The sequence below is a fragment of the Diabrotica virgifera genome, chromosome 2 (genome assembly GCF_917563875.1).
Source record: "Diabrotica virgifera virgifera chromosome 2, PGI_DIABVI_V3a".
In the NCBI taxonomy this organism is placed as follows: Eukaryota; Metazoa; Arthropoda; class Insecta; order Coleoptera; family Chrysomelidae; genus Diabrotica; species Diabrotica virgifera.
In genome coordinates, this window is record NC_065444.1 from 677,583 (window position 1) to 702,139 (window position 24,557).

Genomic DNA, 24,557 nt, shown 5'->3' on the forward strand with positions numbered 1-24,557 from the left:
ATAGCCATTATTATTCCTCTTCATAAGGGTGGTGAAGAATCCAATGCCTGCAAGTATAGACCTATTGCCTTATTACCGATACTCTCCAAAATTATTGAGAGACTCATAAACACTCGACGTATGTCCTTTCTCGGTGATAACAACATCTTATCACATCTTGTTAACTAATTAATGTACCACTCATGCCATGTTTTCAGTACTACATGAGGTTTACCAAGCACTAAACAATAATCTTTATACTGCCACTGTTTTCTGTGACTATGCCAAAGCTTTTGATTGTGTAAATCACATTTTGAAAAAAAAAAAAACTAAATTTCTACGGAATTCGAGGTATTTCTTTGAATTGCTTCCAATCCTACTTGGATAATAGGAAACAACTGGTTAGAGCAAATGATACTGACTCTAGTCTCAAAAACATTATATGTGGAGTACCACAAGGTTCAGTATTGGGCCCTCGACTTTCCTTATCTTTATAAATGACATAACTAATTTAAAAATCGATGGAAAAATTTTTCATTTTGCTGATAATACCAGTATCACTTGGAATAACTCAACTATTGCAACTCTTCATGCAACTATTACTTCTGATCTACTGACGATAAAAACCTGGTTTGACTCTAATTTAGTCTCTTTTAATGTGAGTAAAACAGTAGCATTATCCTATAAAGGAGCTCTTCAACCCTTGCATCCTAATAACAGCCAGATCAGTACCATTGATTCTGTAAAATTTCTTGGTATTTTTTTAAGACAGCAACCTCAAAAATGGTCCCTTCACATCGATCGTTCTTTAAGTAAGAAACTCGCTTCAGCTTGCTATGTAATAAGATCTGTTTCAAGGAAAATCAATTTAGCACCATCTAAAATGACATTTGTGTAGCAAGAGAACTTGGGAGAAAAATGTTTAGATGAAAAAACATGCTGGATAGAAATGAGTGGCGAAGGAGAATGAGGAACAGCGACACTTGAAAAAGGAAAAGCTCAGGAGGAAGGTGAAGAAGACGAATGGATATGAATACCACAGATGTTTAATGGGGGAATACGTATAAATAGGTATGTATTTTATATTGTAAAGAAAAGCGATAAATATGTGTACATATATGAAAATAATTTTGCTTAAGTAGGTAAGTGATTAGGTTAGAAAACTACAGGCCCATCAGTCTATTGTCACACCTATTCAAAATACTCACCAAGGTCATAACTACCTGACTAACAAGAAAATTAGATGAATACCAACCATATGAACAGGCAGGTTTTAGAAAAGGCTATTCAACCGATCACCTGTTAACCACAAAAATATTAATAGAAAAATGTAACGAATACAAGTTTCCAGTTTTTATAGCATTTGCAGACTACGAAAAAGCTTTCGACACTATAGAACACACGGCCGTAATAAACGCAATGCAAAATGTAGAATAGACAGCAGATATATTAACTTATTAAAAGAAACTATGAACCAAGCTACAGCTACATACTACCTAAATGAAAATGAATACACGAACCCTGTATCATTAAACAGGGGAGTCAAACAGGAAGACACTCTATCACCCAAACTGTTCACCTTAGTTTTGGAGGACGTTTTTAAAAATCTAAATTGGAAATATAAGGGAATATAAACATCAATGGCCGCTACCTCAGTAATCTACGATTTGCAGATGACATAATACTGATAGCTACTGACCTACAAGAACTGCAAACCACGCTTTCAGAACTACACACAGAATCTTCTAAAATAGGACTGAAAATGAATTTAAACAAAACAAAAGTCATGCACTCCGAAGAAACGATGACAATAATAAACAACAAAGTTATAGAAAAAGTTGAAGAATATTTTATACTTAGGACAAAAATAATACTAAATAGGGAAATTCAAAAGGAAGAAATAAAAAGAAGAAGAAAGTTAGCATGGGCAGCATTCGGCAAACTGAACTATATACTCAGAAATCAGCAAATTCAACTACATCTTAGATTTAAAGTTTTTGATGCATGCATTATTCCGATATTAACATATGGGGCACAAACATGGACAATCACAAAAAAGAATTGAACATGCTCAGAGTCACTCAACACGCGATGGAAAGAACAATGCTTGGCATATCACTTAAGGACAGGAAAACAAACACATGGATGAGACAGAAAACCAAAGTCACCGATGTGGTACAAAAATCACTAAAATTGAAATGGGAATACGCTGGACATGTAGCTAGGAGCGATCTTAACAAATGGCACATAACAGTTCTAACCTGGAGACCATACAAACACAAAAGACCTAGAGGCAGACCTCCTATGAGATGGACAGATGATCTGAAACGAACTGCCGGGAAAAATTGGCTACAAGTAGCGTACAACAAAAAACAATGGAAAGGAAGACTTGAAGAGGCTTACGTTCAGATGTGGACGTGAATGGCTAGAAGAAGAAGAAGGTAAGTGATTGGTCCTAAAATGAATAATTTCTCAAAAATATTGATCGAGTATACACACTTTTATCTACTAGTTATTTTAAGTTGTCAATTTCTATAAATATGCAATTTACATGACCGCTGCAATGATGCACTTCTCGTTTTCTTTGTAAATTATTGCTTCCGTGTATTCCTGCACGGAATCCCAGCAGCAGGAAGGAGTGACGACAACCAACGTGTTAAAATCTGAAAAATTCCGCAGCAGAAACTCCAGTCTCGACTTCCAAGACCCAATTTATAATTTGCGTATCGCTTTCTTTATCTGCCGACAATTTGTGGGCAATTTCTCCGCGGTTTTGCCTTTTCGCATTCGTCAAAGAAATTTGAGCGAGAATGCGTACGAGCAGTTGACCATGTAGACGTCACGCACCATAACAGAATCCAAAGTGGAGGCTCGTCAAAAGTTGTGACTGGAGCTGCTTGAGGGCAGTTCACTAACATTTACAGAATCGCATTCCTGCTGCTATGCTGCAGTGCTGCAATCGACTTATCTCTTTTACCTGTTGAGTGTGTGCCGTGTAAGTACGCGGATTCGAACTCCGGTTAGTTTCGCATTAGGCCAGTACTTCTTGTATTTATTATTGGCAGGTTTTGAAAAAATGTTTCTTTATGTAAACTGTTGAACGTGAGGGTTTTAACCACAGTTCAGTGATAAGAATAAGGTATTTAAGGTATTATTACTTTAATATTTATTTTTATTTAACATCTCAATATATTTTTTTAATTTATTTTGCTTAACAGGCCATATAGACCCTAGGCATGAAATACACAATTATATTTTTTTACTATACATACAATATACAATATTTGTCTATTAAAAATACAAAAAAAACATTATACATATATTAATAATTCACATATAATGGCACATTCTTGTGTTACAATTTCTCTTGCGCTTTTCTTATCGCTCCTCTCCATTCTCTTGTGTCTAATACCTTGTTTCTCCAGTTATTTATTTTTAATTCACGTAAATCTGCTTGGACTTTGTCAAACCACGTTTTACGATGTCTTCGTTTCCTTTTTTTTTCCCGACTGGTTTCTTGCTCAATATCATCCTAGTCATTCTATGATTTTCCAATCTTTGCATATGTCCCAGCCATCTTATTCTATGCGCTTTTATTATTGCGGTAATTTTTGGTAACGTATGCAGCTCTTATAACTCTTTGTTTGTCCTTTTCCATCCCATTTGTGTATTTATGCCTCCGTAAATTGATCGGAGAATTTTCCTCTCCCATCTTCTTCATCTGCCTTTCTCAAAACCCATAATTCAGCTCCATATACAACAGTAGCTCTAATCACTGTCTTGTAAATTCTTTCTTTTGTTTTTCTTGAAACATACTTAGATTTCATTAGGGATCTCAGCATTTCGTATTTCTGGTTGCCTTTTGTAATTCTGGATTCTATTTATTTATCTTCATGTCCATTTGCCTTTACTTTCACACCAACGTAGGTAAACTCTTCCACTCTGTCAAAACTGTATATATAATCTTTCTCCGCTTGTATTTTTATAAACTCTTAATTGTCTTGCTGTGTATCCCCCATTACCCATTATCATGTATTTCGTTTTCTTTTCATTTATCTTTAGGCCAAACCTATTTGCTTCTGTTTCTATCTTTTTCACAATTCTTTTCAATTCTTTCTTTGATTTTGGTAATATTGTTAGATCATCCGCGAAAGCTATACATTGATGTTCATTTTTTAATATGTTTTCTTCCATTTTTATGATGCAATTCCTCATTATTACTTCAAGAACTAGATTGAACAACGTGGTTGACATCGGGTCACCTTGCCTGAGTCCTTGTTTGATTTCTAAGTCCTCTGAGACGTCTTTCCACACTACTTCACTTTTTGTTTTTGCCAACGTCATTTTATCCTATCCCACCTTTCTTCTTTCTTCTTTGCGTTTTTGCCTGCCAAATTTTTTTCTCCGGTTTTGAATTCTCAATTCTCTCCATTCGCCCTACCAACTGAGTTGCCTTCTTTTAAATACCTTCTGTATTTTACTCTTTTGTCGTTCTGTTAGAATCCACGACTTGCAACCAAAAGCCTATACCTATATTGGCTTGAACACATTATAATTTTTGTTTTTCTTGTTATTTATTCTTATGTATGACATTATTATTCATTGCAAAGTACCTATAGGTTCATCATTTTTTGAATTCTACTATTAATTTTGCTTCCTGTTTTCCATTGTCTTCTAATACTACTCCTAAGTATTGGAAAACTCGTGCTTGTTCTATATTTACTTGTAGCTGTTTCTAATTTTCGGCCAGTATGACGACGTCGTCGGCGAATGCTCCTTCTGAAATGTCTACTCTTTTTAAATTTCTATAACCCACATGCATTTTTTCAGTTATAAGTTACATTCTTTAATTATCTCATCCATGTATACTACAAAGAGCGCTGGACATAATCCTGCTTCTGGTATCAGACCCACGTTCGTAGTAAATGGTTTTGACGTTCGTCTTATCATTTGTTATTAGTAACTCTCTGCTCTACTATTTTCCATAATTTTTGCCTTGGTGCCGTGTCAAAAGCCTTTTCAAGATGTATATACGCCAGATACATCTTTTTTCCTGTAGCTGATATTTTTCTATTATTTGTTTGATGATAAATATATGATCATGGATGCTTTTGCCTTTTCTGAATTCGCTTTGTGATTTCTCTGAATTGTTTCCAGTTTGTTGATTTGTTGGTTACTGTAGGAGATGGAGATGGTGTTCTGTGAAGGATTTTTTAACTTACTTCTATTAAAACAGAAGAATGACCGGAAGATATATCTCGTTGTGAAAATGTTAGTTTCCCATTAGGCCAGTACTTCTTACATTTATGATTGCTTAAATAATGCCGAAATATTTTGTTTTTGAAATGTTTCTATATATAAATTGGTGAACGTGAACGTGAAGGGTTCAGTGATAAGGATAACGTATTCAAGGTATTAATTATTACTTTAGTATTTTAAAAAAAGTTTCATTATCACCAAATTAGGTTAAAATTTGCAAACTGATGGGTACTCTTAAAAATTGCGCAGTCCAGTAACTTAATACAAATATTGTAGGCCTGGATCCTGCGTACCAAACAAAAGTTTATTAATAGCAAGCTGAAAATTTGTTAATCGCTTAACGGTGTCTAGTCGGACAAACTTTGATGTACGGGAACACTGGAACAGGGGAAGTTTTAATTGTGAAACAGGTTACAGGGTTCGAACGTCAGACTACGAAATCGTCCCATGTATTTTGTCCAGCAGAACATCCAATTCATTTGTTACCCTTTCTTAAACTCTCATGCAAAAATCAGACTGCTATATATTTACCCCCCAACATAATTCTTGTCGTTTGACATGTTCTACGTGTCGGACGTATTAAAATGCCTAAATTTGTCGGACAAACATTTTTTCATATATTTTATAAAGTTTGCTATTGAATAAACTTAAAAACAACCTGCTTGTTTTCACAATCATAAACTTGTCAGGATGACACGTTCAACAATTAAAATCACGTTCCAAAATTAACTTCCCCTGTTCCAGTGTTCCCATACATCAAAGTTTGTCCGACTAGACACCATTAAGCTATTAACAAATTTTCAGCTTGCTATTAATAAACTTTTTTTGGTACGTGGGATCCACGCCTATTATGTTAAGTACCTAACTTTGAAATACTGTCTACAATGTAACTCATGTATGTGTGTATTCCTGTCTTTGTATGTGGAGTATTTTAAACATTGTTTTAAAAAGTATATATGAACAAGTAATTTTTTCCCGAAAAAAATGTATTGTCCTATTATTAGTGCTTGTATATTTTTTTCCGTTTTACTCTGTCAAAAGTTTATTTATAGTCGATGAATAGGGCCACTGTAGATTTCCCATATTCGTAGCATTCCGCTTGTATTTCACACAGCAGGAAAATTTGATTCACTGTGCTGCGTCCTATTCTGAATCCACTTTGATATTCTCCCATGTCATTAACTATTTTTTTTGTGATATTATGTGGTTCATATTGTGGTTCTTTGTAAATATTACAAACTTCCACATTTGCCCTTCTTATATACCCTTCCTCTTTCCTCCTAATATTCTTCTGAGTATTTTCCTTTCCCATCTTCTTACTGTTTCTTTTATTGTTTGGTTGAGTATACATGTCTCACATCCGTATGTCGCAATGTCGCTGCTGGTCTTATTATAGTCTTATAAATCCTGAATTTCGTATTCCATGGACAGTTGTTTTGATCTTAGTAAATAATTCATGACTCCCGCAGATCGATTGGCTTTACTTAATCTGCTATCAGTTTCTTTCATTTCTTCACACTTGTTTTTCATCCTTGCTCCTAGATACATATACAAATTCTTCTATTTCCTTAAACTTAAACTCTCCTAATTGTGTGCTTACATTGAACTTTGTCCCATCTCTCCTTTCTCTTCATAATTTCAAAGCTTTGCTTTTCTTTTGGTTTATTTGTAGACCCAGCTTATACGCTTCATTTTCTAATGTTTCTATTATCTCCTTCAGTATCTCTTCCCTCGTCACTACAATTGCCACATCATTTGCATATCCCATAATTAATGACTCTTGTACAAAATGTGCCCATTTCAATTTAAGTTGCTATTTCTAATGATTTTTTCTAGTATCATGTTAAATATTAGCGTTGATAGCGGGTCTTCTTGCCTAAGTCCTGATATGACTGCAAAATCTTCTGAGGTTCCATCTTTTACTCTTACGTTGCAGGTTGTATGCTTCAATGTCATCGTCACTATTTTCTTAGCTTCGTAGGGATTTCAAAAAAATATATGAATGATACTATTGCCGGGATTTCGTATTCATAGCAGCTGGTCAGTACCTCTTCCATTATGAATATCTGATCGGTTGTTCCTCTGCCTTTCCTAAATCCTGCTTGATTTTCCCCTATCATCATCATTCTCTTTGCCTTATCCCTATGCGGGGTCGGCTTCCCTAATTGCATTTCTCCACACAATTCTATCTTGGGTCATATCAATGTTAATCCCTTTTACCAAGATGTTCTGCCTTATCGTCTCCCCCAGGTCTTCTTTGGTCTTCCTCTCCTACTCCTTCCAGGAATCTGCACTTCAGCTATTCTTTTGAATCAATTGGTGCCACACCTAAACTTCCCCTAATATACTCATTTATAATTTTATCCTTCTTTGTCACTCCACTCATCCATCTAAGCATTCTCATTTCCGCCACATGCATTCGTTGTTCCTCTTTCTTTTTCACTGCCCAACATTCAGTTCCGTACATCATAGCCGGTCTTATGGCTGTTTTGTAGAATTTTCCCTTCAGCTTCATTGGAATTTTTCTGTCACACAACACACCACTCGCTTATTTCTACTTCATCCATCCAGCCCTAATTCTACTGCATGCATCTCCCTCTATTTCTCCATTACTCTGTAATACCGATCCCAGGTACTTAAAACTATTGCTTTTTACAATCAGTTCACCATCCAAAGATACCATTTTATTTGTAGTAACTCCATCTTTAAATGAACATTCCAAATACTCTGTTTTTGTCCTACTAAGTTTTAAACCTTTTTCCTCCAGAGCTTGCCTCCAGTGTTCCAGTTTTTGTTCTAAGTATCTTTCACTATTTCCTACTAACACGACATCATCAGCTTACATTAAGCACCATGGAATATTACCCTGTAGTTTCGCTGTTATCTGGTCCAAAACTAATGAGAATAAATACGGACTAAGCACAGAGTCTTGGTGCAATCCTACTTTCACATGAAATTTATCAGTCTCTCCCACACCTGTCCGAACACTAGTCGTTACTCCCTCATACATATCCCTCACAATCTTTACATATTCACCAGGGACTCCTTTCTTATTGAGTGCCCACCACAGAACTTCTCGAGGAACTCTATCATATGCTTTCTCAAGATCAATGAATACCATATGAGCGTTTGTTTCTTTACTCCTGTATTTTTCCATCAACTGCCTTATAATGAAAATTGCATCTGTTGTTGATCTGCCCTGCATAAAGCCAAATTGATTCTCGGATATTTCGGTCCCTTCACGTATCCGTCTATCAATTACTCTTTCCCATATTTTCATGGTGTGGCTAAGCAGTTTTATAGTCCTGTAGTTTGTACATTGTTGTATATCTCCCTTGTTTTTGTAAAAAGGTACCAGTATACTGCTTCTCCATTCGTCTGGCATTTGTCCAACTTCCATAATTCTATTAAATAGGCCTGCTAGCTACCTTGTTCCTGTCTCTCCCAATGCTCTCCATACTTCCCCGGGAATATCATCTGATCCTACCGCTTTTCCTTTCTTTATTTTTTAAAGCGCTTGAGCCACTTCCGCGTTTGCTATTTTGGTGACCATTGCTGCTACTGTCTCCGTTGACTCTACAGGATGTCTGTCAAATTCTTCATTTAATAAGCTGTCAAAGTACTTTCTCCATCTCTTTTTGACATCCCTTTCGTAAACTAGTATTTTATTATTTTCATCTCGGATACATCTAATCTGATTAAAATCTTTTGCTTTCTTTGCTCTCTGTTTGGCTATTTTATATATCTTCGTTTCGCCTTCCCTGGTATGAAGTTGATCGTATAGGTTTGAATACGCTTCTGCTTTGGCTTTTGCTACTGCTACTTTCGCTTCCTTTTTCGCCACCATATAGTTTTGAAGATCTTTGTCGGATCTGGTTTCTTGCCACTTTTTATATAATTTTCTCTTCTCTTTTATTTTTCCTTGTATGTACTTCGTTTGACCGCCACCAAGTCTCTTTATCCTCAAACTTTTTTCCTGACGTTTTCCCAAGTATTTCAATAGCAGTCTCTCTAATACTACTGGCCATTTTTCTCCAAATTGTATTAGGGCGTCTTTTCATGTTCCAACATATTTTTCTACTATTCTTCTCCTGAATAGACCTTCTTTCTCATCTTTTAGCATCCACCACTTGATTTTTTGTGGTCCTCTCCGATATTTTGGTTTAGTTTCGCTTTTTACTTCGATGTCCAGAACAAGCAGCTTATGTTGTTGGCTTGATATTCCCCTATCTGTGGTTCAATTAATACCTCCAGCCTGATTTTAATGATGTCGCTATTATTTTGTAGGCCACATCCAGAGTGATATTCCTCGATGGTTTTTACACTCTATCTCATCGCCATCGTTTAAAATCGGTAAAATTAAACTATATCTTTATATTAAGACTCAAAGACAAATCTTTAAAAACATATCGTATTTCAAAACCGTATACAAGCAAAAGTACTGGCCTAAATTTACCTTTTGCCTCAGCCTAAGTAGTTACCAAAATATGTGTGTTATAGGTAGTTGCTTGTGCTGTTGCGGTGCGTTTTGTATTGACATGCGAATTTGGGGAGCCTGAAAGAAGCCAGTGGCCAGTTTCTTGCAACTATTTCGCGAAGACAGGACGTTGACCACCGACAAAATGAAGATGCCCAAAAAGTATACACTGGTAAGTACCTACATTCTTTCACACTCATCTCTGTTAATGCGAGTTCATTTTATGTTCATAATTAGTACTTATAAGAAAACTGAGATCATTTGAATGGTATATTTACCCATGCGAGTTTTCTATGTGAATAAATATGTATTTGTAGTTGCATTGTTATTGTGAAACTGGTTATTAAGTACGGCATTACAAGTGTTTTTTATAAACTGTTTAGTCCAGTACTATTAATGAGCAATGGTTTTTACGCTGGTTTGACTTGTTTGAAAATTCCTATATTTCATATACTTTATGGATTTTCACTTACTTCATTTAGTGAATATCCAAATAAATTAATTTTTGCTATCAATTTCACTATATTGGGTTCCAAAAAATACCACAAATTAAAAAATTTAAAACTCTTGTAACCGGTACCGGTACCACCTTTTAAAATTACTTTTGTATTAGTCCAAGATATACCTACATAGCTTTAAACAATTACCTACCCGAGAAAATTTAATCCAATCTTTTATTTCTTTTAAAATCTACTTTTTTAAGAGCATAGGCGCAAAATGTCGCTCCAATGTGTTTTAAATGCATTCATCTTTTTCGAATCCAGAGAAAACTAATTTTTTAAACGTATTTTTGAAACGTAGAGAAAACGTATTTTTGAAAAATTTAAACGCAGAATGAAAGATTGTATTATTACCGAGGGCCGAAAGTCCTTTAGAATAACCAAAAAGTTTCTTGAGATATTTGAAATTAAAAATCACACTAAATTTTCTCTTTTTTTTTCACCCCTGTAATTTATTAAAATAAACATAGAAGTTTTTAGGGAGTTTCAGCCCTTGGTAATAATGCAATCTTTCATTCTGCGTTTAACATTTTTTCAAAAATACTTAAGTATTAGTTTTCTCACGATTCTAAAAGAATGGAGCGATTCGAATTCATTTAAAACACATTGGAGCGACATTTTGCGCCTATGCCCCTAAAAGAAGTCTTTAATTCTGTTTTATATAGTGATTTATCAGATTTATCTGATCGTACTTGCAAATGAACAATATTAGAATTAAAAAACGGTTCTCCATCTGTGCTTACTTCACGAAAAATTATTTTTTTTTACCGATTCTCTTAGATTGAATGGACACTCAAAGTCTTTTCTTTTACCAGATTGTAGGTATTAAAAAGTAGAGGCGATAAAATACATCCTTGCCTCACTCCGTGTCGTATTTTATTTTCACCTATTTTTATTTCTGTTAGTCTATTTATATCGTCTCTTGTACTTATTAAGTATTTTGTTTAATTCTAATTGATTATCAGTTCCCTATTCTTTGCTTCTTTTATCAACGGAAGAAGCGTTTCTTCTAGCTTTTATTTGTCACGCGCTACCAATGCTAGGTCGTCCGTGTATCCTGTAATTTCTGTTGAACTGTGAATACTTGTCTTTTTTAGCCCGGTGTCTCTGATTACTGCTTCTAAGACTATATTAAACAAGGCCATTAAGAGACTATCTCCTTGTCTTATGCCACGATCTATATGAATGGCGTCTGTTTATCTTTCCTAACTCTTGCTGATGAGTCATTCATTGAATTTTAGTTTCTTTTAATATCTAATAATTGTTGTCTGTATATGTTATATTCATAGCTTTTTTCGATGGTTTGCATTAGTCAGTGTATTACATCTACTGCACTACAGTCCAAACCGGACCTTGACCTCCTTCATCAAGCTTTTCTAATCATCTCGATTTACTGCTGTTCTTTTCCATGAAGACGTTTTTAGATTTATGGCATACGCATCTACTTCGTCTTCCTATCTCTTTTTTGGTCTTCCAGCATGCCTTTTCCTGTCTTTCAACAGAACTTTCTGGGAATTCTGTTCTCATGCATGCGGACCACGGGCCCTGTTCACCATAATCTCTGCGTCTATTGCGCCAGTGTTACTGTTGATCTTAATTTTCTAAATTCCTATTCACACTGTCCTATGTTTTTTTTTCGATTTAACAATTTAATCAGTTTCTTATAATTGCGGTCAATAACATAATAGCTCTATAGTTGTTGCACTTAGATTCGATTCTCCTTCTTAAAAATTGGTCTGATGTGTTGGATTTTCCATTCTGCAGGTATGTTTTCGTCCTTCCAAATTTTGACCATTACTTTTTACATCCACTTTAGTCAGTAACTCCTTTCCTCCGTTTATAATCAGTTCGTTGTTAATTATTTTGTCTGGTACTAGAGTTTTGCTTATTTTTAGTTGCTTTACTACATCTATGAATTCTAGATAAGTATGCACGTCTTCCTCTGCATCTCTAATCTCTATTATCCGTTACTTCTTCATTTTCTGCATCAGTCAAAAGAAAATAAAAAAGTTATTTTATTACAACTGTTGTGGTTTATTCCTATGCATAAACTATTCGATATACAGGGTGTAACAAAAATACAGGTCATAAATTTAATCACATATTCTGGGACCAAAAATAGTTCGATTGAACCTAACTTACCTTAGTACAAATGTGCACATAAAAAAAGTTACAGCCCTTTAAAGTTACAAAATGAAAATCGATTTTTTCCAATATATCGAAAACTATTAGAGATCTTTTATTGAAAATAGACATGTGGCATTCTTATGGTAGTAGTATCTTAAGAAAAAATTATAGTGAAATTTGGACACCCCATAAAAATTTTATGGGGGTTTTGTTCCTTTAACCCCCCCAAACTTTTGTGTACGTTCCAATTTAATTATTATTGTAGTACCATTAGTTAAACACAATATTTCAAAAACTTTTTTGCCTCTCAGTACTTTTTCGAAAAGTCAGTTTTTATCGAGATATTTTGAATATTTGTCAAATCCACTACATATTTGTATATGGCTAAGTACGATTATGGAGACTTGTTAATAATATGAAAATTTATTTATGATTTACATTTTTAGGTATATTTTGAACCATATTAAAAAAGAAGTAATATCTCGATAAAAAGTGCCTTCTCAAAAAAATACAAAGAGGCAAAAAAGTTTTAAAAACACGGTGTTTAACTAATGGTATCGCATTAAAAGTTTAATTGGAACATACACAAACATTTGGGGGGTTTAAAGGAACAAAACCCCCATAAAATTGTTATGTAAACATATTAAAAAAGAAGACGCAACTCGATAAAAACTGCCTTATCGAAAAAATACCAAGAGGCAAAAAAGTTTTAGAAATATTGAATTTAACTAATGATACCACAATAATAATTTAATTGGAACGTACACAAAAGTTTGGGGGGGTTTAAGGGAACAAAACCCCCATAAAATTTTTATGGGGTGCACAAATTTCACTATAATTCTTTTTTAAGATGTTCCTGCCATAAGAATGCCACATGTCCATTTTCAACAAAAAATCTCTAATAGTTTTCGATGATTTTTATTTTGTAACTTCAAAGGGCTGTAACTTTTTTTTGTGTATATTTGTACCAAGGTAAATTAGGTTCATTCGAACTATTTTTGGTCTCAGAATAAGTGATTTAATTTATGACCTGTATTTTCGTTACACCCTGTATAGTATTAATTTTACAATGTATCTGTTGTTAAAGTAGGTATAGAAAAACCACTATGTGGCTTATTGGTAAGAGAGCCTACTTTTGGATCCAAGGTTTGTGAGTTCGAATCTCGGCTGAGTAGGAAATTGTTCATCTATTAAAAATTAATAAATGAAAATAATTTCTATCCTTCTGGACCGCAGACGTTCGGATACGTTGGCGTCTCTTTGTAAAGAGAATGAAAGTCGACGATTTACTGAATAACAAGACATTTACTCAACACTCACACTACACATTACACTATCTGATTGCGAAATCAACCGCACCATGCCAATGGCCATTAGTTTTCGAGGTATTTAAGCTAGATAAAAAATTATAGAAAACTATTTTTTAAATTATTGTTTTTATAATCTAAACTAATTATGTACATAGGAAAATCGTATGGCCTTCATTATGGGTTACCCAACAAATTTTAAGTTACCTATTCTTACTCAACTTCTAATTTTGTTTAATATCTAAGTGACGTTAATGGATAGGTATACATATTCCATGAAATTGTTTTAATGATCCTTTTGGTACTCTGGTATAAAGCAGTTGTGAAATTATATTTTTCTAATCAGAGATTTATTTTAATGTGGAAAATACGAAAATAAAAATTTTATTGACGTGTTAGCGTAATAATGGGACCCGTTTTATTCGTGATAATAAAGATTTTTTTATTTAAAAGATCCCTAATAATCGGTAGCATTATTATTTACAATTATTAGTCGCAAAAGATTAGACTAACCAGCAAATTTTCTCTATTATAACAATCTTAAAACTAATGTTTGTTGACTGTGCCCCAACTATGTGTAATAGGACTGTGTCCTATTAAGTACCTACTCAGTTTAAGACTTCTATGTTTGATTTAAAATATACGTTGAACCCATGATATTTTGAGCATTCTACGATATGACTACCTCGAACGCTTCTAATTTGTTTATCATATTAACCTTTATTAAGTTTACGCACTGCACAAATGAAATGGAACTGGGTACGACACGTGGCACGGCAAAACAACGACAGGTGGACGAGAAACATTAAACATTGCACATTGGAAACCACTCGAGCATAGTCGTCATAGAGGAAGACCACAAAAACGATGGTTAGATGACATCAAAGCGAAAATGGGGAGAAACAGGCACCAAATAACACAAAACAGAGAAGAATGGAGAACTCTTGGAGAGGCCTTTGTCCAGGAGTGTATGCAAACAGGCTAAAGAAGAAAGAAGGGAAGATTAACCTTCGTGGTCCAGGTTTCACATCCTTATAGTAATACAGAATACACATAACATTTTAGAAACTTGATTCTTAGTTGTAAGTTCAGCTGAGAGTTGTTCAGAATAGATCTAAGTTTCATAAATGCTCCTCTTGCAATTTCTATACGAGTTTTAATTTCTTAATCAGGATTTAGTGTCTCGTTTATCCAACACCCTAAGTATTTAAAACATTTAACTTTTTAATCGGCTCATTGTTTACAATTAGTTTCATAGGACCAACGTCTTGTTTCTTGTTTACTAAACACAAGTAACTTTGTCTTTGTTGCATTTATGTTAATTCCGTTACTGAAGCATTCTCTAGTGACTCAATCTATAAGAAATTGAAGATCATCGATACTTTCAGTAATTATCGCTGTGTCATCTGCATGTCTGATGGTATTAATAGTTTCTCCCCAAATTCAAACTCCACATTCCATTCCAAGGGTTCGGTATTTCCGAGTACTCGTTACCCAAAAGAAACAATGATATTGTTCGTCCGCTATAACTTTTCCCAAGCGGCACTATTCATTTTCAAACAAATTAAGTCAAAACATAAACTGAAACGAATGTCGATGTGTGTATACATTTTGTATACCTACTGTATTCTATATACTACACACATTGGCGTACGTTTCACTTTATGTTTTGATTTAATTTATTTGAAAATGAATCGTGCCCCATGGGAAAAGATAAAATTGAACTAGTATAATACACAACTTGTTTGACACCTTTTTTAATGAGAATTTTTTTGCCGTCTACTAGAATAGAAGCTTCTTGATTCCAATATATATGTCGTAAGAGTTTCAGATCTTTATCACTTATTCCAATCATTTCTAGATATTCAAACAGCCTATCATGTTGGACCCTACCAAACGCAATTTCAAAATCTATAAAGCAGACGTAAATTTATTTCTGTACTTCCCATGATCTTTGAAGTCATGTTAGCATTGAGAACAAAGCTTCAATTTTTTTCAATCTATCTCTGAAACCGAATTGTTTCTTCACAGTTCTGCTTAATAATTCTATTAAGAATGATCTTGAGACGCAGTTTTTTACCATTGTCAAATGCTTTTGTTACGGTATGTGAACTATGAATATAGATTAGGATATAATGTATAACCAGTTGTAATACCTATTCTTTGCAGTTGTTAATTTTCTGTAATGTTCAGTTCTTTTTGCTGTATCGTACCTGTACCGTTAAAACGTCCCTGTTATCTTTAGTTTTTCTCCATCTAAAACCCATTATTTTAATCAGTTTGCTAAATAGCAATATTAATCGTGATTTTTATTAGTATGTATATTTGTTAGGATTATTTTGTAGCATTTTTCATTATTCTAATAAAAATTTTCTCATTATCTTTACACTCACTGGATAATTATTTTCCAATACTTATACACTATCGATTTTAGCTTTACAGTGTGTAAAGTGCAATCAATTTAATTTATGATGATTACCAACATTCTCATTCAATTTTATAAACTTATACAGGGTTTTCCAATAGTGGGCGAGCGGCAGGAATCCCAAAATGACATCGTACTGACCACGGTGTGGTGAATGGATAATTTTGATTTTGCAAACAAAATTTTACTTCATGCTTTTGATGGTGCTCGAAACGAAAATGAGGTTTATTTTGAATTACAAGTAGGGAAACAAGATAAGATTAGATCTATATTGTTGTTACGGGTTCTCTCTATAACAGTTGTTAAAAAAAAAACTTGAATTATTTATCAAAACAGAATAGGCTAATGGATTATGTCCCTAGTCATAAAATAAAACTACACACACACACACAAGTAGGGAAACATTGTAAAAAACACAATTTTACCCTAAAAATAAAAAAACATTTAAAATAAACTTCATTTTCATTTTCAGTACTACCAAGAACACAAAGTAAGACCAAAATTAGCCATTCACCACCCGTGGTCAGTATTTCAAGAAATAAGCCACATTTTGGGGGTACCTATAGCCTCGATATTTAAGTTGCACCTTTTTTTTCTATAAAACATTTTGACCTATAACTCCCCAGAAACTTCTTTGTACTCCATATTTTAACATAAACGTGATTAAATAGCTGAATTTCAAATTTTGGCATTCAACTTTTGCGATTTAATTTTGCAATTCACGAATCTGCACCTTTTACTTTAAAAAATTCATAACATTGACGTGTGTATATTGTAGATATTTTAGCATAGAGGATATGGTCAATTATGTAGAACTTCCTTTTAAAATATTATCGAATACTTGCTGAATACAAAAACTACAATACATCGTGACCTTCTTTTCTTCTGGTTTTATGAACGTTTTGATTTGCGTTTCAAATAGTTATTTTTTCATTGATAAAGTAAAAAAATTCAATATTTGCTTCATAGTCATAACCCATTCTATCTTCATGTCGTCTAAGTCGTTGATCTACAAGTCATTGAATGTTACACGACCCTCTTGGCGCCTGTGAAGTGTTTATCAAGTGCTGACGTCGTTGCACATACTACTTGAGATTTGTTACGTACTGTTACGTACAGTCTGAACCATACTTGAGATTTATTAAGTAAGTACTTCACCAAATATTATTAAGTGCCCGTGGCACCTGATACTTGGAAGCCCCGCCGCTCCTAGGTTTGACAAGTCAATCCTCAGGTCTGACATACCGTAGTCAAAATAATTGATGTAATCTGCACAAAGTTATAAAAGAAACATTAGGTGTGGAAATAAATAGTTGACTAAATCCAAAATTCCAGCGCTTATTGAGAAAATTGCCACTTGGTATGGTATGGTATAGTACATCGGGACAGGACCCACTTATGAGCCCTTCAGACTCTTAGACCTCCTACGTCGGGTCCATTTTATTGCCCCTATCTTACGGACCAGGTCCATAAGAACCTGGTCTTCGGCGTTTACGGGGCCCAGGCTGCACCGAGCTCCCATGTCTGTCAGAATCAGCAAGGCCTGCAAATCTGAAGCGGCAACTCCCTCACCTGGCTCGGCTGTCCAGATGCCCATTCCAGGATCTGCTACCTCTGATAATCCAATGCTGGGCATTCCCAAAGGGCATGTGAGGAGGTTTCCTCCTCCTCATTACATAGACGACATCGTGAGCCATCTGCCATTCCAAGCAGATGAAGTTGCCGTCAGAATCTATAGTGGCCGGTGAGCATACTGAACAACAGGGAGCATCTTCTACGATCTAGAAGAAGCAGTTGGGCTGTGAGAGTTTTGGATGGCCCTACTATGTGGAATCTAGCCTGTCTCAAACCTCCACAACTGGCCCAGGAGACCTAGAACCTCCGCGGAGAGACTACCCCGACCAGTACTGAAGGGCACCCCAATTTTTGCACCCCAATCAAATTGCCACTTACTAGTATCATCAATTTATAGCGTTTTATAACTGTTCCTCTCTCTGAATGACCTTTTTTTGAAATCTGGCAGTGTAGGTACAGTACAGTACAGATCGACGCCGACGTTTGACCAAGTCTATCAGTCGCTTCCAGGATCGCCTAGGTAAAGCCTGAAACAGATTATTGTACTTTTAACGCTTGACTGAAAAGTTAGGAACTTCTAGGTTTGACTAAAAACACTTCACTCAAAAGCCGAAAATTGTATTTATTTCGAGGTTTGCCCAAAGGCTTTGGACAAACCTAGGATAGACTAGTCATACCGCGAAGAGACTGCATATAGACCTTTGAATTGAACAAATAGGTATAAGAAGAGGATATTCATTGATATATTTTCCATATTCTGTATATCCTTTGATTATTTATACATACAATGATAAAATGTTTGTAAATAAAAATATATTATTTTTGATATAAGCTATTTAAAACATTGCATTCTATTATTAAACATAATGCATCTACGAATGTTTGCTGGTAATTGCATTGTCAAGGTTATTTTTTTTAAATTTTATATGTTTACATAACAAAGTTGTTCTAAATCCTGCATTGCAATTTTTGTGATGATACTAAATAGGTACCTATCATAAAAAACATACCTATACACTGCAAAACATTTTTTAAATTTTTTTAGAATTTTCGACTCCAATGATGAAACTTGTTTTTTAAAGCAACTACTTCTTCTTTTGGCATCATAACCCTGGATATGGTTCTTTACCTGCCTGGTTATGTCTTTCCATTCAGATCTATATCGTGCCTTTCACCTCCATTGTCCACCATATTCATGGTTTTCAGGTCGTCTTCCACGTCATCCAACCATCTCGTTCTGGGCCGTGCTTGTTTCATCTTTCTATCGGTTTCCATTGTACCTAATATTTTCCTTGCTGTTTTTACATCTTCTTATATTCTTATCCTTGGACATGCAAATAAAGTTTTCACTTTTCAAAAAGCAGCAATCCGAATTATTGACTCAGCGGAATATCGCGCCAGCTGTAAACCCTTGTTTAAAAAGTATGGCATTTTTCCTTTACCTTCAATATATATATTGGAAACTTTGTTAACTGTTCATAATAATATACAAGATCTAAAAACACATGCTGATCAACATCAGTATAATACAAGAAACATAAGTCATATCATTATACCATATTCCAGATTGTGTGTTTCACAACTTAATACAATAGATTATAATCTGTATAATTGTTTTTTAAACCTAAACAAAAATATTGATATTAAGGCAATGAATTCTAAAAATTTTATAAATTAGCAAAACACTTCCTGCTGGAACACTGTTTATATAGTATACAGGAATTTGTTTGTTTGAGCTCCTAGTGTGGTCGTTTTTATGAAAACTATATTACACCTAACTGAATTTTTTTTAAATTTTTATATTTCTATGTTTCACGTTATATTATGTGTTCTTGTATTATTTCTTAATTATTTCTTAGTTATTTCCTATGTATACAAAAGTTACTTATTTATATTGTGACATGACATGTAATGTTTACTATGTAAAAATTGTCAATAAACGTATCTATCTATCTATCATGTCCCAGCGCTATGAAAGTCTTTGACTTTTCACAAATCTTACAATATCATGCCCTTCATTCAATAATAGACAAGAGGAGTAATTGATGAATAACCAACAAAAATGAATTCTTACATTAAAAAATTGTAATTGTATATTATTGTATTCCTTTTTCATATGCTTTAAATGATTTTGGTAGTATATTTTGTCAAAAGTCTCGTTAATTTTTATGATTTATTAACATTGTGCAACAGAAAATTGATTAATTTTTACTGATATTATTGTGTAGATTAACTTTACATTATCAGCAGAGTATCATTGAGAGATCTTGCCATAAGAATTGTCTTTTGGAGTGGATTTTGATTTAATAATTAATTTACCAGGAGAACGTGGCTAAGATTAAATATTAAAATCTCTGATTTGTGCAATTTGTCTGATTAAAAAATAATAAAGGTATTTTTGAGAAATGTTATTTTAGTTTTTTTGTCATTGTATCGGGTGTCCCAATAAGAATGGCTCCCGGCCATATCTCAGGAACCGTTTATAGTACAACTTTGAGAAAAAAATATTTATAACAAAAGTTGCCTTGGGAAAAGCCTGGAAATTATTTTCATAATTGTAGTTTCACCGCTAGAGGACGTAATTAAATATCAAAAATTAAAAAATCAAAATTTTACAAAATTTGCCTAACGAAAGGGTACTGGAAATCCGATCATCGTATTCTTCCTAAAATTCTGCGCATATTTGATTTGACAAGTTTAAGTCTTCCTTTGCAAATAAGAGGTGGGGGTGAGTGGGAACCTTGTTATGAAAAAATGGCTGTAAGTCCGGTTTTTCCAAATCGAATTTTGCAAACATGGTCTTGTTGAAAACAGCTCTTTTTCGTCAATGTAAGAGTTATAATTTCGAAACAGTCTATTAAGTAATATTTTAGCAAGTAGGCGTTATTTAATTATTTTCAGAAATCTAGTTTGCTTTGGAAAATATTACATACAAGTATGCATTTTTAATCCTGTATTACGAAATTAGATCAAATTAGCAACAGAATAGCGAAAACCGCATGCCGATACCTTTTTTCTATCTCGAGATATCTTAACAAATGTGTAAATTTTAAACATAACTGTTACTGTCACCGGTAAACGAAGTTAAGGAAAGGTAGTGTGCTGTGGAAAAAACAAAGAAACATTTTTTAGATGCCAACGTTAATTAATTAAAACAACAATAGGACAAACAACACTATAAAATATAACAAAAAAAAAATAAAATCAACTACTTAGTGACGACTTAAATTTTGAATGTTCAAATTATGGCCCATAATTTTCAATGCAAGTATTTACTCTTTAAGAGTATATTGAACAGCAGTCTTAATTTCTGCTTTCGCAATGCTTTGCATGGCGTTGCCTACTCTCTTGATCATGTTTTCTCGAGTAGTAGGCCTAGCGGCAAAAACAAGGTCTTTAATCCGGTCCCATAAATAAAAGTCTAAAACAGTTAAATCTGGTAATCTGGCTAGCCAAGAAATAGGCTTCCACGTCCTATCCATCTATCAGCGAATTGCTCATATAAAAAGTCTCTTATTACGCTGGAAAAATGCGCGGGACAACCATCGTGTTGAAACAACATGGACCTACGAACTGCTAGTACATCCTTCAGAAGAAGAAGGAATTCATTCCTTAAAAAAATTAGATAGCGTTCACCAATAATAGCATTATCGAAAAGAAAGGGTCTAATTATCTGACTGTCACCAGATTTAACTGTTTGGTGTGGGGACGGTTAGGTATTTCACTTTTATTTAGGTATGGTGACAGATTAAAGACCTTGTTTTTGCAGCTAGACCTACTCGATAAAAAATGATCCAGAGAATACGAAACCCCAGTCAAAGCATTTTGAGAGCAGAAATTAAGACTGCTGTTCAATCTACTCTTGAAAGAGTAAATGCTTGAATCAAAAATGATGGGCAATAATTTGAACATTTAAGTCGTCACTATAAGTAGTTGTTTTTATTTCTTTGTTATATTTTATAGTGTTGTTTGTCTTATTGTTGTTTTAATTAATTATATAGGTACGTTGAGATCTGGAAAATGTTTCTTTGTTTTTTTCCACAGCACACTACCTTTCCTTAACTTCGTTTACCGGTGACAATAACGATTAGGTTTAAAATTTACACGTTTCTTAAGATATCTCGAGACACAAAAAAGGTATCGACATACGTTAGATATCGACATCAAAGCTGTACTATACACGGTTCCTGAGATATGGCCGAGAGCCATTCTTATTGCGACACCCGGTAGTACATGTCTTCCGATAGGGGCATCCGAACATTGACAGTTTGTAGCGACTATGTTCTATAAGCATAGATGAATTATAATAGGTAATGGAAAGGGTTAATTCAGTTAGTGATGAATACGGCCTGAGCTTCAACTTCAAGAATACAAAATGGATGCTGATAAGCAAAAAGCAACAACCTGCTCGACAGTTACGCATACACAACATACTAATTGACCATGAAGAATCTTGTGTATACCTTAGCACCAACGTAAATGCAAAATGGTAACAGGGCATAGAAATTAAGGCGAGAATAGAACGAGCTAGAGCAGCATTTAACAATATGAAGAAGCTCATCATAAGTAAAGATTTATAAGGGATTACTTATTCTATTTTAGATTCACTGATGATGGACTAATAGGTTCGAAAACATTCTTAATTGGACCCATTTTATTCAATCCATTGGGATTTTTAAAATTTTTAATAAATATACCAATTACATAGAAGTGGTTTTTACTTCATGTTTGAGTTTTTTAACTATATGGTATACAGCCAACCTAGGGAACTTCCCTTTTTAATTTATCCCTTCCCCCAAAACTACGTCTAGTTAAATGCTACATTTTTCCGATCGTACTATATGTTGTGGAGGTCTAGACGCTGACAGAGACGCTCACAAAAAACTGGAAGCATTCGAAATGTGGTTGTACCGACGCATTCTTCGTATATCCTGGACCGAACATGTCACCAACATAAAGGTAATCCACAGAGTCGGAAAAGAGAAAGAAATCGTGAGCGCAATTAAACAAAAGAAACTTGCATATCTAGGCCACATTTTGAGACACGATAAGTACTGTCTACTGCAATTGATTGTCCAGGAGAAAATAGGCAGTAAGCGAGGTCAAGGCAGGAGAGACACTCTAGGCTCCAAAATCTGCGGAAGTGGTTCGGGCTCACATCAGCCGAACTATTCAGAAGTGCCGCAAGCAAGATCAGAATTGCCATGTCAATAGCCAACGTTCGCAACGTACAGGGGTCTTGAAGAAGAAGAAGAAACTGTCTCCGTCATGGAGCTCTGACCTCTTTTGTAATGTGGTCCACATAACTTGTTGATGATCTTCCCTGAGCTCTCGATCACCTTGCAAGAAGACCATTGTTTTTACAAGCCTTATCTTTGTATCCATCGAAATCATGTAGTGAATATTTAAAATAAGACGTACCTATCGATGTGATGCATTTTTGATTCTCGGTAATTTGTGAACCAATAAAAGTACACAATGGGTTTTAAAATATTGTGTATATATTGTGTAAATATTAAAATATTTAATAGACATTAGTAAACATGAAACTCTTCAATTAATCAAAAAGCAGCTGCAGTGGCTTATAAACTACTTTATGGCTACAAACAAAGAACTCGAGGTTAATCGATAAGGAGTATTGATTCAGTTCAAATTATCTCTTTGCTTTATAAAAACAACATGTTTCCAATTCTACTAACAAGCAAACGTCGGACAATAATAACATGACATTTTGCATAATGTTTTTTACGTAAGTTGTGGAGACTTTTCTATTTAAAGCAAGAACAATTATTATTGTAATACATACACTGTTAAAAAATCAGTGCTGCGTTCATATTTGTAACTTTTGCCTTAAAATTCACTTAACTTTTGGACAACTTTTTCTCCTGTTATTCAACCATCGCAAGACTGTAAGGGCTTGTTTAAATGCGGGCGGTTTTTCAACGTCGACGTCGCGGTTTACCTGAAAAACCCAACCGCCGCGGTTCAAGTTAACATAGAAACAAATGCAACCGCTCATCATCGTACATAGCAACCGCTAGTTTTACGCGGTTTACCAGGCAGCGTTTAAACAGGTTAATCGCGACGTTTACGTTGGCAAACCGCCCTATCTAAACAAGGCCTAACGGGTACCTCTTTCAGGACAACAGGATATTTATATACAGTTCAAAATTAAAAATAACAAAATAAAATATCAATCTGTCTTCGCCGTATTCCGGAACAAGCGCAAAAGAAATAAATTTTATTTATAACTATGTATAGCAAATTTCTTTCTAACCCAAAAAACTCCAAGGCCTGGGTTTTTTCTTTAGTAGTGTAACATGACAAATTTAGCCCGATTAGGGAACACAAAATTTTACGAAAACGTCCAAAAAAATAAAGGAAGGATGAAAATTTGGGAATAGGTAGTTGAAATTGTCTATTATTATATAAGAAAAAGTTTACAATTCTACATCCCCTCCATTTTACAAAAATTGGGAAAAACGGGATGAAAAATATTTTCTCGGGGGTGAAAAAATATACGTTCAAAATAAGTCCGAAATTGGATAAAGTGACTAATTCTAAGTAACTTTTGTTCTATAGAGCTTTTCACTAATTAATACTTTTCGAGTTATTTGCGAGTAAATACGTTAATTGTTAACAAAAAAAAACATGTTTTTGGACGGTTTTTTGCAGATAACTCAAAAAGTAAGTATTTTAGCGAAAAAATATTCTTAGCAAAAATATATCTTATAAAAAATTGAAAAAAAAATGGATTATGCATGAGATCTGTAGACCCAGTAGAAGCAGAGTTGTAGCTAATGAAAAGTAGATTCTCCTTCGTCAAATTCTAAATCGAATATTTCAATTTGAAATAACCCAAAAACGGAGCACTTTACGGGGAAAATTCATTACAACTTTTTTAAAGG

At 34.2% G+C, this 24,557-nt stretch overlaps 1 protein-coding gene across 4 annotated transcripts in view; it reads left to right on the forward strand.

The window, feature by feature from the left end:
• Positions 1-2,801: 2,801 nt before the first annotated feature.
• LOC114337531 (facilitated trehalose transporter Tret1) overlaps positions 2,802-24,557 on the forward strand; it is a 74,960-nt gene continuing 53,204 nt past the window's right edge. Inside the window, exons 1-2 of one of the 4 annotated variants that reach the window (XM_050643291.1) lie at positions 2,802-2,974; positions 9,739-9,887. In XM_050643291.1, the coding sequence (XP_050499248.1) occupies positions 9,861-9,887 (27 nt within the window). In that variant the 5' untranslated portion in view covers positions 2,802-2,974; positions 9,739-9,860. Of the gene's footprint in view, positions 3,128-9,738; positions 9,888-24,557 lie in introns of all 4 variants that reach the window. The other 3 variants (XM_050643289.1, XM_050643290.1, XM_050643292.1) reach the window with 3 other exon arrangements.